At 49.1% G+C, this 21182-nt stretch overlaps 1 protein-coding gene across 1 annotated transcript in view; it reads left to right on the forward strand.

Moving 5' to 3' along the window:
• The first annotated feature begins 172 nt into the window (after nt 1-172).
• Nucleotides 173-21182, forward strand: part of JAM3 (junctional adhesion molecule 3) — a 32447-nt gene continuing 11437 nt past the window's right edge. Inside the window, exon 1 of the mRNA XM_035555671.2 lies at nt 173-258. Within this exon, the coding sequence (XP_035411564.1) occupies nt 207-258 (52 nt within the window). The 5' untranslated portion in view covers nt 173-206. The remainder of the gene's footprint in view (nt 259-21182) is intronic.

Below are 21182 nucleotides of genomic sequence, written 5' to 3' on the forward strand. Positions count from 1 at the left end.
CCCGTCCCTCCCACCCGCTCCCCGCGGTGCCAGGCTCCGGGCTGGGCTCCCCCCCTCCTGCATCCCCCAGCGGACGGCTCGCGGCCCCGCCGCCCCCATCCCAGTCCCGGGGCCGCCCCCGGTTCCCCCCCCCCGGTTCTCCCCCCCCCCCCCCCCCGGGCCGCCCGGGCATTGCGCAGGCTCGGCCGGGCTCCGCACACCCCATCATGGCGCTGCGGCGGCCGGCGCTCGTCCTGCTCCTGCTCCTGCCGCTGCTCGGTGAGTCCCCGGGCACCGCAGCCGGGACCGGGGGTGGGGGGGAGCTCGCTCCCGTCCCCCCCCCTCCCTTCCCGTCCTCCGGCCCGGAGGGCCCCGGCCCCGGCTGCGGAATTGGGGAAGGAGTTGGGGGATCCGGGGTGCGAGGCTCCCGGAGCGATCGCGGAATGGGGAAAGGGGATGCGGTGGTGCCGGGGGGAGGATGGGGGAAAGGGGGAGGTGGTGGCCTGGTCCCTGGGGAAAAAGGGGATGGGGTGTCCTGGTCCTGGGGAGAAGGAGGATGTGGTGCCCCGGTCCCTGGGAAAAAGGGGGTTGTGGTGCCCCGGTCGCGATTCTGGGGAAAAGTGGGGGATGCGGTGCCCCGGTCCCTGGGAAAAAGGGGGATGCGGTGTCCTGGTCCTGGGGAGAAGGGGGATGCTGTGCCCCGATCCCGGGGAGGAGGGGGGGATGTGGTGCCTGGTCCCCGGGAAAAAGGGGAACGTGGTGCCCCAGTCCCGGGGAGAAAGGGGGATGCAGTGCACCCATCGTGACTCCAGAGAGAAGGGGGGGATGTGGTACCCAGATCCTGGGGAGAAGGGGGGATGCTGTGCCCTGGTCCCTGGGAAAAAGGGGCATGCAGTGTCCCAGTCCCTGGGAGAAAGAGGGAATGTGGTGCCCAATCCCTGGGAAAAAGGGGGGATGCAGTACCCCGATTGCAATCCCAGGGAAAAGGGGCAGGGAGATGCACTGCCCTGACCCCGTTCCTATTCCTGACCCCAAGAAGCTGCGGTGCTGGAGGCAGCGGGGCCGGGTGAGGGGCAGGAGGCTGCAGGAGCCCAGCTCAGCGAGGAGCGGGTCGAGGGCTGAGGGTGCCAGGAATGTGCAGCCTCGGCAGGCAGGCAGGGCGGACACTGGTCCCTATTCAAGCCCAGGCACAGGCGTCTATTGTTCCGAGGGCCCCGCATGAATGTTTGCAGTTTTAATTGCAAAAACATTTGCTAATTCCGCTCAGGAATGAATTCGGGCTCATTTGTTGTCTGGCTATTAATAGTGGGGGGCTGAGGAGGGGGACAGCAGCCGGTGGGCTCGCGTCGCCCTCCCCCCTTCCAGGCAGACGGCAGAAGGCAAAAAGGGATGGAGCAGGGTTAGGGTGACAATCAGCAACTGATTTGGAAAGTTCAGCTACTGAAATACACCGGGCTGTGCATGGGTGTGCACAGACACACAAATAACTGTGCTGGGTCAGCTCAAGCTTGACGTGTGTTGAAATATGTCAAGCGTCTTATCTAAGGGTAAAACAAAATGATTCTTTAACTCCAAACGATTTGTAGAGCCTTTGGGGCCTTGAATGAAGTGAGATTTGGGCACTATTACCCCAAAAATGAAAGAAGTGACTTAGACACTTGGGTGGAGAACGCCTGAGAGATGAGGAGCTGGTCCTGCTCTGCACTCCAGGGTCTGTTCACTCACTTTGCTGTGCTTTGTAGCTGAGCAGTTTCAGCAGGAGGAATTGTGAGTACCTGATCCTGGAGCATCACACTCTTCCAGGTCCTAACTTTGGATTCAGATGCTCCATTTGAATGCGAAAAATGTCAGACTTCACACTTTTCCTTACGGTTGGGCTGCAAGGTAGAAAGGTACTTCATTTCCTTCCTCCCCTGTGTGAGTAGTGCTGAAGTGTCCTATTGAATCTGGCCTAAATGCAGCGAGACTGGAAATGAACTACAGATAGCTCTGCATTTATTTTGACAGACAGAAGTTGCTAAATACAGCCAAACACCACTAGTTTCAGGCCTCTGCCTGAGAGCATCTCTCAGTGGAGTAGCAGGCTTGCTCCCAGTTTTAACACAGTGGGTTCTGGCTGCATTGGTGTGCTTCCCCCTGCGATGGTTTCCATCTGTTTTCAAATCTGGGGTCATAAGCCCTGAGGAGCAGAAAGAACCAAAGCTGAGAATAAAAATGCTTGTCCCACTACACTTGAGTTTACACAGTGGGGGCATCCCACTATGTTAAGGTGAGGCTGTCAGCAGTGTGTAAGATTAAACCCGTACTGAAGCTGGTGCTGGATAGTCCCAGAGGACTGAGACTGTAAGGATGCATTTGATGCCAACTGAGTAGTTAAAAAAAAAAAGCAGAAAAGGAAGCTGACAAGGCTAACAAGATGCTGTGATCCCAAACTGCAAAACTGCTTTAGAAATTTAAGGTGTTTCTTAGATTGCAAGCAGTGCAGAGCAGGGATCGCCTTCTCTTGATCATGGCCTTAAAACTTTGCCATGAAACTGAAGCCAGTGAAGCATGGAGCAGTCAGTGCGTACCCTGCTTTAGGCACTAAAAGCATCTAAAGATTCTGCACATCAGGGAAATGCCATGGTCGTAGTTATACCAGCGGAAGTTATTGGTGTCAGTGATGGAAAGCAGGGCTTAGAACTGACATCAGTGTTAAGTCCTACCTCGATGGCTCTGGTGCAAGCTTTCCCCTGGAAATCAACATGTGGAGTTTGAGGGTTTCATGTGTTGGACTGAGGGCAGAACCATGGAGCCCTTCCCAAAATTCTCAAGTATTTCCTGATAAAAATAAAACATGTTGATTATTTATAGCACATTTCACTTTTGAAATTCAGTGTATTCAAATCTTACTTTGATTTAATTCTGATTTTTGCAAGAGACTTTTCCAAACCTACAAAGTAGAAGTACTTTTTCTTTTTTTTTTTTTTTTTAATATATATGAAGTCCATCTGTCCCAGCCACCAACAACTGTTCTGAGTCAGCTGTCAGTGCCAAAAATCACTTGGTGGAAATGTTGTTAGCTTTCTTGCAGTTATGATAAGTTGCTTGTTGTCGTTTTCTGATGGGAAGTATTTGCAGTATTGCTTTCTTTTCAACAGGCAGTAAAAAAAAAAAAAAAAATCAGGACAAACAGCTCTGAGAGCCATGCCAAAATGAGATGCTTAATAACCTCTTCAAAAAAATTCTTAGGAAGGGCTTGGTGTTCCTATTCAGGCAAGCAATATCTGGCATTACCACCAAAGAGTACTTGGATCGCATCAACTTTACAGCTGTTGACAAAGAACGTGACACCAGCACATTCCCTCTTGCTCTGAATATTTCAGAGAATTACTTGGTTACTGAAGCAGAAGCAGATTCAGAGAATAAAATGTGGGATTTTTGTGAGGAGAAAGATCTGCGGACAGAGATGTTGCCCCAGTCATGAACTTCAGTTCTTTTACTGGCCTGTTTATTTTCCTTGTGAGTGTTGTATCCTGGGTCTCTTGGCGTGCGTGCTGGGGCTGATTTTCAGTTATCTGTCCACACACTAAGGATTTGCACCAGGAACACAAGTTGAATTGCCAAAACTCACCTAAACAAATAAATAAAGCGGAATGAGCTGCATTCAACTCCACAAACAAGGACAAAAGCTGCTCTGCATAATAGCTGTGGGTGGGCCTGCTTCTGGGTCTCCTGCCAGTTTGCCCCCATCTTTTGCCAGCTCCAAAGGGTTACCCCCCACTTGCTCACGCTTTCCCTGAAGCTCACTTGGATTATTATTTAAGTTTCGCTTGCAGATTGCGCTCGCTGCTTTATCGCTCTTTGCGATGAGTGGCTGGGTGTTGAAGCAGAACTGGCCTCCCAGTTGTATATTTAGAGCTAATGCTTCACAGTTGATTGCATCAAGCCCTGATGATCCGGAGAAGGTTCGTGAACTCCTGAAAGTGGTGGGAGGGAGTTAGCAAGGGGGAAATTTCCACAGCAACAAGTATTTTTCAGGATCCTAAGTCCTCAGGAGTTCTTTTCGGCAAAAACAAGAGCATGCGTTGCAAATGTGTCCCTCAACAGGAAGAAACAACTACTGTGTGCATAAAAGCTGGTGGCCTGCTTTGAAACTGATGTTTATATATTAAAAAAAGATGAATTCACGATATGAAATTAATTACGATAATTACATTCTCAATCTGGCTTCTCCATCAACTGGAATATGAACTGCAGTATCTTTTTCCAATTGATAAGGGATGTTTGCCCTCTCTCTGAACCCCCGGGGAGTATCACATTTTAATAAACACAGGACCAAAACCAAAATTCAACCACTAAGTGTCAGTTCCATGTAGTGGAGGGTGTGTACCGTGCAACAAAACCCATTCCTTTGCTGAGTCAGCACATGACCTAAGAACCATTTAATGTCTTTAATTGCACTAATGAATGTTCTGGACTTAGTCTTAATTTTCCACCCAAAGGGGTTGGATTACTGTGTGGGTATGGTTTAGTCAATAGCTGGGCTTGGGGCAGAGGAAATACCTGCTGGGTTTCAGTTCTTATACTGCAAATGAGAGTTTTCAGTAGTTAGAAGCAGAAGAAAAATTAAAAAAATAAGAAAAACCTTGACTTCTTTTTGGATGGAAAGCTCAGGCCTGTGTTTCTCCTCTTCAGAGTGCTAATTCCCTCGGTATTAACTTGAGATTAGAGGCATTGTCTGGAGAGGCTAAATCTTGCTAGAGACTTACCAGCAAACGGGTCTGTCCGTGGGGAGCAGGACAGCAGCACTCCAAGGACTTTGAATATTGGCCTCAAGGATAATCAGCTCCTCACAAACTTCTGCTTCTCATTTCAGATAAGTGGAGGTCAAGCAGGATTTCCCTGGGGATAAACGTGGAGGGAGGTGTATATTAAAGATGTCTCCTGCACAAGACTGGCCAGCTGAGGTTGTGTTGTCACTTCTAACTCGGCAGTAGCTACCTTTGATTGCCTCGCTGCGTTTCATGCTGTAAGAACCCTTTGTGTGACTCCCCTGATGAAGTTCAGCTGTCTAAAGCACAGCTTGGAAGTGCAAAGCCAGTAAGACAGCTGCATAATTGAGCTGGTGCCCAGTCCTTATTAGAGCAGCATCCTAAGCTAGGCCTTCAAAATGCTTAGAGAAAAATACTGATACGGAGAGAAGGAGGTCTAGAGAGGGTGTTCCTCTGCAGTGCTAAAGAGTCTTGTGAAAGCTACAATGGGTACTGAAAGAAATGGTGTTAGGTGTTGAGAAGCAGCTGGGCATATTCCAAACTGTTGGTGGGGAAAATGCAGCAGATGCAGGAGATTTTTTTTTTTTTTAAATAAATGGAACTTGCAAAAATAAATAGATTTTAAAAATCACCTCTGCAATTTCCCCTGCCCCTGAGAGCCCAGTCGAGGTAGGATCCCCATGAACCGACCTGCAAACTGGTGACAGCCATCAAATGGGAGTCCAGCCAACACGGGGTTGACATTAACTAATTAAAAGCAGCTATGTACATGCTGTAACTTGACAGCCCACAGGTACTTGAGATAAGCTCGAAATATTAATGGGAATTGTTCTGCTGTGCAAGAATCACTTGTCAGTAAAAATAATATAAGGTATTGGGTTGTGTCGTGCCCCGCGTGTGGGATGGAGCACAGGGCTTAACAGAGTCCGTTACAAGGGGAAATGAAGGTTTCAGTGCAGTAATAGATGAAGTAGATGAAATTAAATTCTGTTCAGATAATGCTTTAGGTTTTGTGTTGTTTTTTTTAAAGTCATAAATCCCAGGGATTTCAGAGTTAAAGCCAGAATACATCCTAACCTTCCCCCATCAGTGTACCTGATTTGTACACCACAAATGTAAGATCAGCAGGTTTCTAGAGTCCTCTTAATTCATTTGGAAACAGCTGCCTCATTTGAAGACAGTAAAACTTTAAAACTGTGCCAGAGACTTGCCATATCTTTGGCATCTAGCTAAAAGGTACCAGCTGACAACATTCAGCAGGATTTCAAGATTTTTGAGCACACTATTAAAAATATATTTGGGTGGCCTAGGTAAGATTTTCTGCTGAGCTGCAGAAATCCACTGAAATCTAAGGGGATTTGTTCCCATTACTTGTCTGTGCTTTTAACACCCTTGGCCGAAAATCCCCACATTAATAACCTTTGGGGCAATTCTTTGTGTAGTGGCCAGCATTTTACAGGTGGGGAGTAACTTGGGGCACTCTGTTATAGAATCTGTTTTGGAGGGAGGGAGGGAGGGAGTACAACATTTCTAAAAATTCAGGTCCATTGAAAGCACCTGAATTTTCTGCTCACTCTACCTGAGACACCCAATCCACTTACCATTTTTGACAGTCTTACCCAGTATGTCTCAAGATGTATAACTGTTATAAGGCTTTATCCTGAAGTCCTTCAGTGGTTGCTGAAGTAGCCCATAGTATTATTCTACGTAACTAAAGAAAGTCAGAATTTTTGTTTCGTTAGCAATAACAAATACGACTGGCAAACGATGCCATAGAAGGGAGCTGTTTGGTGAAATGAGGCTTACCTGTTACTACAGCCAGTAGTGCCCTGCATGGCAATCCTGCTTTTTGCTCCCAGCAGAAAGGTTCCTGGCACGTTACATCTCTCCTGATGGCTCTATGCTGGCTGGCTCAGGGCTGCTCAAGTGGAGGTGGTTGCACAGCTGAGAACTTAATGGTTTTGTCTGGACATAGATGTACAAGGCTCTGCTAGATGTACAGGTGTACATGGATGTACAAGGTGTAGTACATGGATGTACAAGGCTCTGGCTCTTTGGGCCAAGATCAGACTTGGAGGCAATGTTTTTGTTTTGCTATGACACTATCCTTGGACGACAAAAGCCTTAATAATATCCTACGGCTTTTACCTGCATTTCAGTAGCACGTATGGCTTCTGTTCATGTATCAGTGTGTCTTTGCATTGTGCTGTACAAAAAAACCTCACTGTACCAATTGGTGTCCTCATTCAGTGAAAGCTACCAAAGGATGAATTCATTGTGCTATTGGGCTGCCATAAAGCTTAAGAGAATTCCTCAGAGTATTGCATGAGAACGGCTGCACGAACAGCTCTTGAATCATGGCAGTGGACAGCACTGAGTGTCCACGGGGAAGGCAGCTCTGCCATGTACCCGGAGGATCCATTAAGGAGGCTGCTGCCTGCTAATGGACTTCCTCCTGGGGCGCTTTGGCTGCTAACACTCTCTTGAATGATTTCCGGGAGCTTACACAGTTAACGGCAGGGAAGGTGTTGCAAAGCCCTGCAGTTCTTGCTGCTTCTGCAAAACAGCTTTTATCCCGAAAAGGATCTTATCAACAGCTATTTTTAATGCACGCTTAAACCTTCGCTTTAATCTTTTTCTTCTGCATTGATCTCTGCAAAAGCTAGAAGATAAACATTTCTTCATACCCACCATGGTGTTTGGAGCGAGGTATTTTTAGAGCCTGGAAAACATCCGTCCCGTCGGGGCAAGGTTGTCTGCATCAGTAACATACCTTAGGAGAGGAAGTCCCAGCTCCGTGCGCAACAATGCCTCGTACCTCTGCGGCAGCCCTGCTCCGTGGGAGTCACCCATGCTCGGAGGAGTGGGTTGGTTCTGTCGAGGTGTTTAGAGACCAACAACCAAGGTAAAAGGAAAAAATACAGCCCCTTATCAGCATGACTGATCTGTGTTCTGCCGAGAGGAATGGACACACATGCCATGAAGGCTCCGTGTTGATCTAGGAGCTCCCACAACAGACGAGGTGCTGCTCTGTATCCTTCTTTGCTCTTAGCTACTCTGCTGAGATTGCAGGTAATGCAGTGGTGGGGTTGGTCTGGTCTCTCAGGGAGCGAGGAGGCAATGGCATATCTCCATTCCTGTGCACCAGCAAACAGCTATTAGTTGGCTACAATTCGGTCAGTGCTGATGGAGTTGCCTTTGAACTGGAGATGAAAGCCAGGGTGCCTTGTAATCGCCTCCTGCATCTCCTGGGTCCTCCCTCAAGCAGCCCTGGCTATCGAGCTGGTGAGCGTCCTTACGTACCTGCCGTTTTCCCTTTGCTTTGGCCAGTTCTCAGCATCCCATAAATAACAGGGCAGTGCGGAGCTCTGCCTGCCAAATCTGCCTTGTGCGTGCTGGAGGGGAGGTTAACCCAGGTACGAACTTCTCTCTTCTTCCCTCAGAAATTCTCTGCTGGGCCTGGCCAAACAGCTGTCCTTGCCCACAGGCGCTGCACGATCTCTCACGCAGGGCAAGATAAGCCCTTTGAAGTCAGCATTTTGGCTGGCAACAGCTTCTGAGGCGCTCCAGTGCCCCCCTCTCCCCGCTACCAACTGCATCTTGGGTTCTCCATCCCAACAGCTGAGCTGCGATCAGGGCTGGTGAGTGCAGGGCCGGATTGCTGGGGCATTGCCAGGGGCCAGAGGGAATTCGAGATCCCAGTTCGTTTGTGGTGGTCCGTGAGCACGGCAGGAATTGGGAGCTCCTTCCCAAGGCTGCTGCAAGGCGTGCTTGTCGCCCACCAGCAGCCTGCAGCCGGTCCACAAGAGCGATTGTTCTGCTCGCCAGGAGGATCGTGGCGTTCTGCTGCAGGCTCCCTGAGCCTCCTCTTTTCGCAAATATTTGGAACAGACTCTCTTTGGCAGCTCTGACAGTTTGACTCAGCTGCTAAGCATAGACAAAGGCACGGACCCAGCTTCAGCGTGATAACGAGTAGCTCTGGGAAGAGAGGAGACGAGGGTCAGGTCCGGAGGTGAGGCAGCAGATTTACCCCTTACCTGTCGTTAAGGGAGAGGCTCAGAGGACTTGTTGGAGCTGGAGCTGGTTGTGTGCACAAGTTCTGCCCCGCAGCATGTAAGGGGATCCCTGACGTTCTTGGCTGTAGCACTGCACAGTCTTGAAGAGTGTGTTTTTGGAGCTTCTTGTGGTCTAGTGACAAACATGACAAGTCTGGCTGCCTAAATACTTCCCAAGAGCCTTTCAGTTCCTGGCTTATGCTCGGTCACTTCTGAGACACACATGCCTTAAGTCTCACATCTGTCACTCAGCTTCACGTTCTTGACATGAGGCAAAGTTTTCTTTGCTACAAAGACTTCCCTCTTCTCCTCCCTCCCTGGTTTCCTTTCTGTATCCCTCATTGAGAAGCAATATCTCCTTCAAAGAAATGCCAGGGAACCCATTTGCAGAATTTACAGCTGCTTCCCAAGGCTTGAGTATCCTCCTCTTTAGCAGCAAGCTGCTAAGCATGTTCTTAAGTGGGAAGATAAGTGGTGTTATGATCCTTTCATCTTCTAGCTCAGAGCAGGCTGGAGATAACTGATAAAGGGATGACAGCGAGGAAGATGCATAGGCACCTTTGGATTTAATTCCTACTTTGCAAGGCAGTCTTTAAAGCACACTTCTGGTGCGAACACAGGCTGGTAAAATAAAGCTGGTCCTTCCTTTCACAGCATATGTCTTTTCCTCATGGCTCTGAGCAGATCCCCTGTCTGTGCCAGCAGAGCCCAAGCAGATAAGGTGCAGAGGCAGCTAGGTCTCTTCAGCGTCCTGCTTCTGGTGGGCTTGATTTGAGGCATCAGGCTGGGCTCTGGCACCGGCAGCTGGAAAACAGCGATAAAAAACAACATGACCTGGGATCTGCTAAGGGAAACTAGGGCCTAGATAGTCCAAAGTGACTGGTGATCTCCGAGGCACTGCCTGACATGTTTTGAAAGGGAGCTGACCCACAGGGCAGCCCTTTGACGTCTTTTGAAATCACACTACTCGAGGCATCTCAGACCGGCTTTTCAGAAACAGAGGCTCCCCAGCTCATTACTTACTATAAGACTGTCTCTAGATGTTATTTCGGCTGGCGATTTTATTTCCACTTCTTTTCTTTCCCCGCAGCCGTCCTTTGTGGATTTGAGCTGTACTTTAAACAGGGATGCATCTGCAGTAAGGGAGTAGCAGTCTTGCACGTGATGGGCAAAGATGCATTCCTGTGCTCTGAGTCTGCACGGGAGCATACATCAGCGACAGCTTCACGGTGGGTGGGAGTCTTCAGACCCCTCTTTAACAGACTGTGCATTCAGTTCCAGAATTCCTGGTTGAGTCCCTCGTCTGCTGGCTGAAACAGGTGGCTAGCACATGCCTGCAAGGGTCTTTACTGGGGATGGTCTTCGAGGTCAGCTGCATCCAGCCCACATTCCAGCTGAGTCCCTGTACCTCAGCTTCTGGCCTGGCTGGCTCCGGGCCACCCAGTCCAGAGGATGCTAATCACGGCACGCACACTGCTTGTCGAAAGCAAACCACTTGAAAGCAGCACGTCTGTGGTCCTGGCTTGTGCCAGCCTGCTGCATTTTCCTCCAAGGAAATAAGGAAAAGTGGTTGGGGCAGAATGTGTCAAAAGCTTAACACCACCTTCGGGGCACATGCACAGCCTGCTGGAGCAGCCGCTGCTCATCCCACATCCAAGCCACAGGAGACCAGCAAGCGGCAGGAGATGCTGTTCCCCAGGTAGCACATACCACGGTCTCTACTGGTAGCACTGCAGGTGAAGTTTGTGAGCTGCTGGGCACGTAGGTAAAATTGAGTTAATTGAGTCAGGGTCTTGGCAGGGGTTGTGGCACACTTTGTAAGCAAGCATGATCCAGAGGAGACAAGCACTGAGAAGACCACATCCAGGTGCTGCCACTGAGGGCCTCCAGAGGTGCCCTAGCTACCCTAGCTAGAGCCTTGCTCTTTCTAAGCACCTAATCCTGTCTCCTCTATTGTGTTAAGCAGAGACATCCACTCCCAACACTGCATGCTCTGCATGGTGGCAAGTCTTCTACAGACCAGGCTAGAAACCTTCCCACAGCAAGTCCCTGCTTATCTGCACGCCGAGCCAAGCCTCTGCTTCGTCTGGGGAGCTGCTGCATAGCTGAGCAGTGCTGACTTTTCTGCCCTAGAGCTCTTGCGTCACAGCCCAAAGTGTGAACAGAGGCCACAGCCTCCCTCCCAAATCAGCCCCCAGCGCCTCTGCACCTCAGTGTTACTCAGCACTTTTTCACTGACAGGGAATTAAGTAGGATTTCTAGGTCATTGTGGGCCTGTCAGGAGGAATCGTCTCCTTTAGACCTCATTAGCAAGGCTTTCTGCAACACCAGGCTTCAGAACAATTGCAGCCTGGTTCCCTAAACACTGCCTAATGAGACAGAGCTGTTAGGAGCAGTTTGCTAAATAAAGGCTGTTTCTGCCTGAGACAGAATAAAGCCAGACTGGATTTTCTTAGCTGTCTCTCACACAGAAGGTATTTCAAAAGACCCTTATTATAATAATGAGCTAGATGTTGCTGTTGTGGAGGCTGCACAGGGCCAGGGCTTGATGCTAGTGCCAGGTGCTTCCCCAAACGTGCCTTCAAGTAATTTGTGCTCAAGTGACCTAAAAGCCTCTCCACCTCCTTTAATGCTGTTGTTGCCCCTTTGGGTTCGAGGTATCTTGAGCATTTACCTGAGCTCGTGTGACTTCATCCCACTCAGTGACTTGCTGCCTCGTGGTGGACAAGCTGCTTGTAGCTCTTGGGGACTTCAGTTTCCCTGGGTAGCATAGGATCTTTGATCTCTGGTTTGTGGCACAGTTTGCTCAGCATTCATACAGACAGCTTTGGGGAGGTAAGGGGTCCGTGGAACCAGGCTTCAGGTCCGTTCAGAACGTGTCTGTGCAGCACCTGATGCGCTGCAGACCTCAGACCTGCCTGGCTCTTAAAACTGCTGCAAAGCTGCTTGCTCGGGATGATAAGCAGCCCTCACGTTGCAATCCCTTTTCAAGCAGAGAACTGCGTCTGAAACAATTGATGGCAGCACAGCCACCGGCTTGCCCTTTAGTGGATTTTTGCAGCGCAGCACTCTGTCTCGTCCAATTTCAGACGAATGCAGCGTGCTGGCAAGCTGTACGCCACGTGCTGCACAGCAGTGGGAGAGCCCCTGTGCATCACTGCCTGCTCCAGCCCCACCAAAGGGGCTGAGAAGCTTGCTTTCCTTTACATGGTTGCTTTTCAAAGGATGTTTGCAGATTGCTGATAGGAGGCAGGTGAGATTTCTGCTTGTACCTGGATGCTGAGCAGAAAGAACGTGGGTCCTCCTTGAGTAGCATGAGGCCAGGTGACTTCTGATGATGGTCCTGTAATGAGATTTTTCATCCTCTCTCTCTTCCTGTTCTCAGAAGAGCTCGGATTAAAGATGAACTCTGAAGCACGATGGGACGGATCTGCCTGCCTCTGGCTGGAGCAGACACAGGAGAGCCGGGGATTATTACTTGGCCAGTTTGTAGGTTTGTTTGAAGAGGTGCTTTGATGTGGCAATGGGAGTTGATGGAAGGTAAATGGTGTCTAGACAGGTTTTTCCTCACTCTGTTGTTGTTTCTGAAGCAGCAGAAGCAGTGCCAAACTGGCTGAACAGCTCCGGGATGCAAGAAGCAGGGCTATTTCTAGAAAGAGAGAACAGTGGCTCTTTAGGAAGATCCAAACCAGTTCTCACCGAACCCCTGTCAAACCCGCTGCTCTTCCATGCCCTGCACACCGCCTGGGTCAGTTAATTGCAGCAAGATGCTGGTGAGAGCGAGCGAGGGGAAGCCCAAGAGGTAGCCAGCACATCTCCAGGTGAGCCGGCGTGGTGGAGAGGTACAGGAGAGGTCAATTAACCAGTGCCCTGGCCAGCACGGTTGGGAACTCAGGAGGTGAGCTGGTTTTGGCAGCATTTGGAGAGGGACCAGGCTGACTGTAGTAGCAGTGTGCTAGGACTCCCTCAGTGTGCTTGGTGGGATGCTGCCAGGATTTAGTGCCCCGCAGAGCTGGCCTGGATGCCCAGTAACAACTGCAGCCAGTGGTTCAGCTACACTGGGAGGGGAAGAAGAGGCAGGCCATGATCTAGAGAGACTTGTCGCTGGCTGGCAAGCTGTGCTTTCAGTGCTGTCTTGACTCCAATGTGCCATCTCCCCCAGGCTGTTAGGGAGGGGAAGTGGAGACTGCATTCAAATGCCTATTGTCTGTCCTTCAGCTGGGAGCAGAGCCAGAAGAGAGAGAGGCTCTGGCAGCATCTGATACAGGGGGCAGATGTTAGGGGAAACATACTCATCCATAAAACGCTGTCGCTGGGATTTTCAAGGGAGCCACAAAGGTTAAGTGCCCGTGTTTTGGAACGTGTACATGAAGGTCGCAGAGAAATCCTGGGCTCCTGGGATCCTTGCTAGGCTTGGAGAAGCTTTTTGAAGGTTTTTTTTGAAGGGATGAGCCCTCATGCAGCATCTGTGGGCTGTCCCAGGTGAATGCTATTCTCGGGCCCATTTGTTTAAGCATAGCCAGGGAGAAGGGCAAAGGTGCACAGAGCCAGATTTAATCTCCTGTGGGGGCCTTCAGAGGTGTGTAGCTCTTTGAGTTCAGCGTGGCTCCCTTCTCTTGTAGCCAGCTGCCAACTTCTGCAAGCACGAGCTGAAAGTAGAGTATTTCCTGACCCTGCCTGTCCTCTCCCTTCACCCCTGCCAAAGCAGGGCTCGGCCACAGGTTTCAAGCAGAGCTGGAAACTTGGCGCCGAGGCAAGGAGCAGAAAAGAGCCCAGCTTGCTCTCCTCTGTCTGGGTTGGCTTCTGTACTGCTGCGGGGAGTACAAATATGTTCCCAATCTGTTTGCTTCACTGACATGACTCCAAGACACACAGGCAACAGATACACTGACCAAGAAGGGGCCATTGTTAGAGGGACCTCCTTGACTGTGGCTCTGCTGTAAGCAACTGACCGCTGCAGCTCCGCAGCGCTGGAATGCAGCCTCCCCGTGTCTCATCCGCACCACTGAGAGCGCCCAGTCCCCCAGGGACCCCCTGCACATTAGCAGGGGTTCAGTCCTGCTTTACTCGATTTGCCCACCTACGTGCCCCGATCTGGGTTTTTGATTTAAATGCCCGTCTCTGGCAGGCTGGTGTTAAATCAAGCCGCAGATTAAAGAAGTTGCAGTCGTTGCTTCCCTGTGAACCGTCCCTTTATGTTAACTGCTGCTTTGCTAATTGCACACAGGCAGACATCCAGAGCAGGCAGAGAGCTTGCTCTGCACTGGAAGCTGGGGAGCCAAGGAACTGATGGACAGGTTAGCATTTTAGCTAAGGAGGAATAAGGGCCCCAAGAGAACCAGAGAAGAGGAAGAGAGTTACCTCATCGGCTTCCAGCAGCCGAGGCAGGGTTGTCCTCCAAGAGGTATTTCCTTAAGCTTTATCCAGTCCGAATTTAGTTGCAACTTTTATGAACAATAAAGGCTTCCACTGTTTCCCTTGGAGGACCTGGAAGGAATCCAAATAGATTTTAGTGCTGCAAAGCAGATCCTGTTATTAATGTCAGCCTAATAATTTCTTTCCATCTCCTTCCCACCTTTCTTGCCATTCATACTCTTAAAAAGCCTACAGACAGTTATCAAGTCCAGTCCACCCTCTACTTTAGCTCCTTCTTAAATTACAGACAGAATTGTAACCCTGCATATGGCTTTTGGGTCTGTGAGAGCATTTAGTGTCCCTGTACCAGACTAGTGTGCCTCAGGAGAGGCCTGGCAGCTCCACATGTAAACCCCAAAACCAGCAGAACAGTGAAATGGAGCTAAGCTGACCTGGGGAACAGCACGTGGCCAGGAACGCACTTCCCTGCAGAGCAGCAACCCTTCCGCTGCTGGGCCTGTGGCTCTGGGAAAAGGGCTGTGACCAGGGCTCGACTGGGAGCAGTCGGCTGAGAAAATTCTCTGCTAAAAATAGCTGCAAGATATGTTTAAGGAGAAAAACAAGTCAGGGTCTGGGAGAAGTTCTCGGATATGCGGCTCACTCAACTCCCCCAGGACAAGGAATCTTTGAACCTCTCTGGCCGAGGCTCATTTCTGCTCTGTTAAACAAGCTTGCTCTGGTCAGGAATCCAGGTTGGGACAAGGCAGAAGGGCTTTACTCCTCCCTCTTTGCTCTGACGTTGCCTTACTTTCCTCCTGCTTCTGCTGCTAATTTATGCCAGCATCTTCCTAGCAGTGCTCTCTCTGCATCTAGTTTCTCATCTGTCTGTCAGTGACTTCATTTGGGCTACCTTTAATTCCTGATGCGCTTCCTAAGGAAATCTGTTGAACCCTGCAGTACAACTCCCTCTGCAGGTCTGAAGCCTGTGCTCGGGCTGATGTTAATAAGGTAAGTCTTTTTGGATCTGTTACTGTGATTCAGGGCAGCCCCTGGAAGGATATTCCCCCAACTCACGTCTTCAGGCCTTCACGTGGCCCGCGCAGCTTTCTGCTGAATGCAGTTTTCCCCTGTAAATCTGCATCCTTTGTTCTGACAGATTCACTGCAAAGCTTCAAAGCGGCTGTGGAGCAGACAGCCCCACCTCTCCCGCGTGGAATGATGGCAGTAGTTTCACAGGCTCCGGGTAGCAAGCTCATAGGCAGATGTGATTGCTCCCTTGGTGCCTGCAGTCACTCGCTGGCAACATTCATTTGTACATGTTTTGTGCAACACATTAGCTACACAATTGTGTTTTATACCCCAGGCTAGAATTATACACATGAAAAAGAGAGGCAAAATGATACTGTAAAATCTGAAAGAAAAAAATGCTCTTAAAAGGAGAGCTGTTTTCAGTCTTGTCATAAACGCTTTCTGTGTGTGCTTGCTCACGCCCTCTCCCGTTCCCTTCTCTAGCCTGCTATCAGCTCCTGGCTCTGATGACTGCTACTTCTCCCCAGCTCCCATTTTCCACAGGAAGATGACATGGTTGGTCTCTGATAAGCAGAACTTCAAATTTGTGCTTTGTTGGTCAAGGTATAGGCTGGAGGAGACCTAAGGATCAAGAGATTAGAGTCACAGACAGAGGAATAGAGGATTATAGGCTAAAACCCTGTGAGTCTCTGTATTGATGGCTGGGACACAGCCAGACACTAAAGAGCATTGCAAAGCCTGGTGCTGATAGCATATCCGCTTATTTCCTGTCTTTGCATTTCAGGCAGCTTTTGATACGTGTGTCCTCATCAAAAGGCAGGGTCAGGCAGGTATCGAGCACCCTAGCTCCTGTGGAAGTCAAATACCTGCTGAGACCAAGTCTGTGCATCGGCTGGCACTCAGCCTGGAAAACGTCACTTTGGCTTATGAGATTCTCAGCAATCCTTGAGTCAAATTCCCACACAAGGGAAAAAAAAACAAACTTGTCCCACTTGCCCCTTTCCCGTTACAGATCATTCTGTCTCCCTGATCCTGTTCACAGGTCGCTGCCATGCATCACTGGCCTGACTCTACCCTGGAGACTTCCTTTAACATCTGTCTGCTGCCAAGAGATCCTGTCGGGAGGAAGGGAGAGGACAGGAGGAAGACCATTGCCTCTGGCTCTTATCACAGTTATCAGCTGGTTCCCTCCCACTTGGCACTAATTTGGTATCAGCATCTGCCACTTTTAGGAGGAAAGGGACTTGCTGAAGTGAAAAATAATGTAGGATGTGCCAATATGGCAATTCTTGGGGCTGGCTTGGAAAAGAATGGAAGGCAAGTGGGAATAGGCAGGAAGGGCTGGTTTCAGATTTTCCCTGTGCAAATATTCCCACTTCTCTTTAGTGCTCACCGCTTTTGTCCTTCACTTTTGCTGTTGTAAGGTCACAGAATTATACATCCACTGCAGGCTGATGTGGTGCATTCCTTACTCTTCTGTAACTTCCCAATCCTCATTTTCTTCCTCCAGTGAACTGGGGCTGTACATCCTTACTTAACTGGAGGTGACACTGAATTTGAGGAGACCAAAGCTTAACTGATGAACGTAAAGCCCTTTAATAGATCAAAGTGATCACGGGGAAACAGTGCACAAGAGTTTCAACAGACATCCAGGGGCCCAACCAGCTGTATTCCTTGGGTTTTCATGTCCTAAAGCAGAGGTGGCGATGAGCTGACCTCTTGAGGTCTGCTCCTGCCCGGTTTTCGGTGAATGCAGTAATTTTCATGGTCAAGTATTGGCTGTGAGCCTGCCCAGTGTGAAGAGGTAATTAAGCTGTTCATTTGTTAATGAAAATGGCACAAACAATGCTCAGTACAATGTGACCGTTTTAATACATACCTAGCCAAGTCATCTGTAATTATTTCCTTGTTGCCTTATTTCTCTTCTGGCTTTTGCCAAAAACTTGGTGCCGACGTAATTAGCAGCTCTTCTGCCTAATGGTCTTCCCTCAGAGCCACACGGCAAGGCCACCTGCCCCTGTTTTTTCCTTCTGGAGAGGCAGTGTAACATTGCAAGCCCAAAGCATCTGTGCAAGGGGCTTGACCTCAGAGGTTAGTAGCAAGGCAAAATAAATGATCTCGGCAAGACTTAATCCCTTGGTTAGTGGTATCTGATGCAATGCGGGAGCTGTGTGCCGTGCTCCCTGATGCTTACCCAAAGAAAATGAGTCTTTCAGTTCAGCCTCACATTTCTTTCTTGGGAAGGGAGAAGCAACTCAGCGCTGCAGGGGCAAGTAATAACAGCGTCTTCTCTGCACGGCTTTCCTATACGTTTCCTACCTGTTCCCTCTTGATCACTCCTTGTTCTGGATTTTGAGAGGCAAAGTCAGACTTCTTCCATCTTTTCTTTGGGTTGGACTCTATGATCTGAGTAGGTCCCTTCCAACTGAGGGTATTCTATGATTCTATTAAACTCTCTAGCCCTTTCTACTTCTGTATCTATGGTAGTAGATTTTAGTTATCCAGCCAAGTATTGCTTCATTCCTATCTTGCACATATGTGCTGTCCTCTCCCAGAAAGTCCTTTCCCAGAAACTGGGGTATGAGTTGGGGAAAACAGGAGAGCTAGGACTAATTAGTGCACAGATTAAGGTGTTGGGCAAGGCACGTACAGCCACCCCTACGAAGTATTAAATGCCTATCTTCCTCATGATGTCAACAGCATTTAAATACCTTTGCGGAGCTGGCTCTTGGTCTCTTGAATGGTGTCTGTTCTGATGGGTGAAGAGCTATTTCATTAAGATGGGGTAGGTAGGTTAGGCCCATCGACCTAGGAGCTTACTCACTGGGTTGCCAGCTGCTGGTTCAACCGTGCCTCTCTCTTAAAGCATCCCTCTTCTTTTAGAAAGAACAGGGCACAACAACCTGCCAGTGGACTAGGTCCGAGCTCAGCATGCCCAGTAAGAGCTCAGGCTTGTGCTAAGACATTGAGTAAGCGTGAACTCTCCCTGTTCAGACAGCTCTGGAGCATGGCTCGTGATGCCTCCTGATAGCACAGGCCTCAGGATTTGCAAAGCAGGTGGTGTGCAGATCTCATCATGAGAATAGGCTGTCTTGTTTTTGTGAAAGTGCAGATATGCAGGGCCTTAACACCTCACCCCTAAACATGCTGTGATGCCATGAGCAAAACTGCAACCAAAGATTGTGAAATTCTTACCTCCAGAAGGCCTTGTCAGATGGATACTTGAAGCAATGTGTCTGCAGCTGCAACCCAACAGGACAAAAACAAATCTTGGGAAAGCATCAAAAAGCACTGTGCAGTCTTCACCAGGCAACACCTATGTTTCCTTCCCTGTGTGGAAGAGAGGAGGAATGTTTGTCTGCTGAAAGAAGCTGCTTTGCAGAGAGGCTTTTGTCTTTAGAGGGTTCTGTATCTCCTCACTACCAACTTGTTTCACGATTAAGTGGGGGTGTGTAGGCTGTATGTATACCAATGGCTTTGCTGTCTGATTAGGAGGTAGAGCAGCAAATCCTCCTGTCCAAGGGGGAGAAGAAAAAAGAAAAAGAAAAAATAAGAAAAAAAAAAAGGAAAAAAAAGGACTGTGTGCATGGTTTGGATGCTAATGGGCCTTGTCTGCAGCAAATACAGTCAGGTCTTTAAGGTGCTGGTTTAAATTAAGAGCTTTAAACAGGTTAAGATTTTATTCCACAACTCCGTTTACAGACAGACATTCCCTTGCCTTCTCTAGTGGTGAGCAGGAAGAGCGAATTATGAGCAAATCCTGAAATGCTCACATCTTCAGATGAATGCAAATATTCAATCATCTTCCACACAGCTTTGTACTGCGGGGTCCTGGTCCTGCTGAGACTACCAGAGACTCCCTTATTACGGCTATTTAAGAAGAAATGAGTGCCATCACCTATCTACTTAGGAGAGGAGAAAAGCACAAGGCAGTACCACGCGGAGCACCGAACACCGCTCTGTAATACTGCATTTGCCTTCTGTAGGTTAATTATGCTCCCCGTTCCCTGCCCAGGCAGGCACATCTCCTCTGTTTGTAGGTGTCTATCAGAGATTTGGCAACCCTTTAAGTGAGCACTACAAGCCATGCATCTAAAATAAGCCATGCTGTTTTATGATAGCTGGTAAAAATAAAGCCTTACTAGCGCAGGCAGTTATAACAGCACATAGGATTTACAACCGAGTGGGTTTTTTCCAGGGTGGGCTGGCCACAGTCTGGTGATGGCCTTTTTATAACCGTTATCAGCCCCCACACAGCCCAGGTCCATCTGTTACTTAATTTGAACGGAGACACTCCTAAGCTTTTGTTCGCTAATCTCTCGCTGCGCATCTACATTGTTTGCTGGCGGGGCAGCCCACCCGTGAGTCAGGCTTGGCTTGCTGGTCTCAGGGAGGCGCCACGGAAAACTGGAATAAAAGAAAGGCATGCAGCTCCGTCTGGTCATTTGAACAGCACAGTCCACTGGCCTGCTTGTTTGTGTCAGCTTGGTGGGGATCTTGGATGCGAGAGCAAGCGTACCACCAGCTCCTTCCTCCTGGACTGGAGGCAAGGTGGAAAGTTAAGACTGAGTGCTATAAAACAAAGACCTCTGACTGCATTTATAGATATAGGCTGGGTTTTTAGACAAACCTAAATGAGCTGTCACGTAGAAAGTTATGGTGCGACACCTTAAAAGTGTATACGAGGATCAATAGCCAGCCTAATTTGCGCTGGAACTCAGTGAGAACGAGGTATGCCATTCATTCCCTGACTGCACACTTATGTGCCCTCTGTAAATCCAGTCTTTATATATATCTCAAGTACATTTAAGTCCCTTAAGCTATTACAAAACCCCAGCCAAGGGACAGTCAGACCAAAAAAAAAAAAAACCATACAAAAATAACAAAACAACTCAAAACTTACGAGGGCCAGAGCATGGTAGGCATGTTTTGATATCTTATTCCTATGCCTATCCTGTGCCACCTTGTTTACACTGGTACAAGTTGCGTTGTGGAGTAGGAGTGGGGTATGCTGGTGACAGAGAGGAGGAAAAAGAGCCTGAAAGAAAAAGGGATGGATATTTCACAGCGCAGAAGGCTAGATGTTTCTGCAGTACAGGGCTTATGGTGATTTTCTCAAAGCAAGCTGCATGCAGAAAGCTGGCCTCCCTCTTCCTTGTCTTATCCAGTCCAGCAGACAGTACTGTGTGGCTTCCTTTGCTGTCCCTCTGGAGGTTTCTCACAAATTTAACAGTTATCTTCCTTCCTACTGCACGCCCACCACACTTGTAAAGCAGGGGCAGTGCCGGGGTCGGCTGGGCTGCCCCTAACAACGGGGCTCGTCTCATGCCTGCTGCTCTCGTCACTTCTGCTCTACCAGCCCTGGCTGTTTCCTTCACGCCAGCTCACAGTGCTGAGGATGGGTGCTGCAGGGGGCACCTCCAGCCTGGCAGTCAAAAAAAAGAAATGACACGCGGAGCACTTGGCTAACGCACTTCCAACACCTCGCCGTGGATCGCGCTCCGCAGCACTCCTACTGCACGAAGGAACCACCCGGGAAGCGAAGATGCTTAACAAGGCGTGTGGTTTACAGCAGCTTTCCTGCGTGGCTTCGACGCGTTTTGAATTGCAAATCGAGCAACAGCTTATTGATGATGGAAGCCTCAAGAAAGGCATATTTTTGTTACTTCAGTGGGTAGGTGCTTAAATACAGCTGCGTGGTTTTGTACTGCTTGTGCCTGACAGTGCATTAACTAAAATTACTGTATCAGATAACTGCAAGATTGGCAAGGAAGGGTTGAACGGTACTGCAACATAGACTGTTGGCAGCAACTTGCATCAGTTTTTTCCTGGTCATCCTTTTTACATTGCTTACAACACTTAAAAAAATAGTTTACCTCCTCTTCAAACTTCTGCCTAGAATTTTTAAACAGATTTAAGAGATTTGGATGGAAGAAGACAAAAGGTCAGCCTTTACATTAAACCCCGTACAGAGATAGGAGACTTAACACAGTCTAGATGTCTATAAAGC

This window comes from Cygnus atratus, chromosome 22 (assembly GCF_013377495.2).
Source record: "Cygnus atratus isolate AKBS03 ecotype Queensland, Australia chromosome 22, CAtr_DNAZoo_HiC_assembly, whole genome shotgun sequence".
Taxonomy (NCBI): domain Eukaryota; kingdom Metazoa; phylum Chordata; class Aves; order Anseriformes; family Anatidae; genus Cygnus; species Cygnus atratus.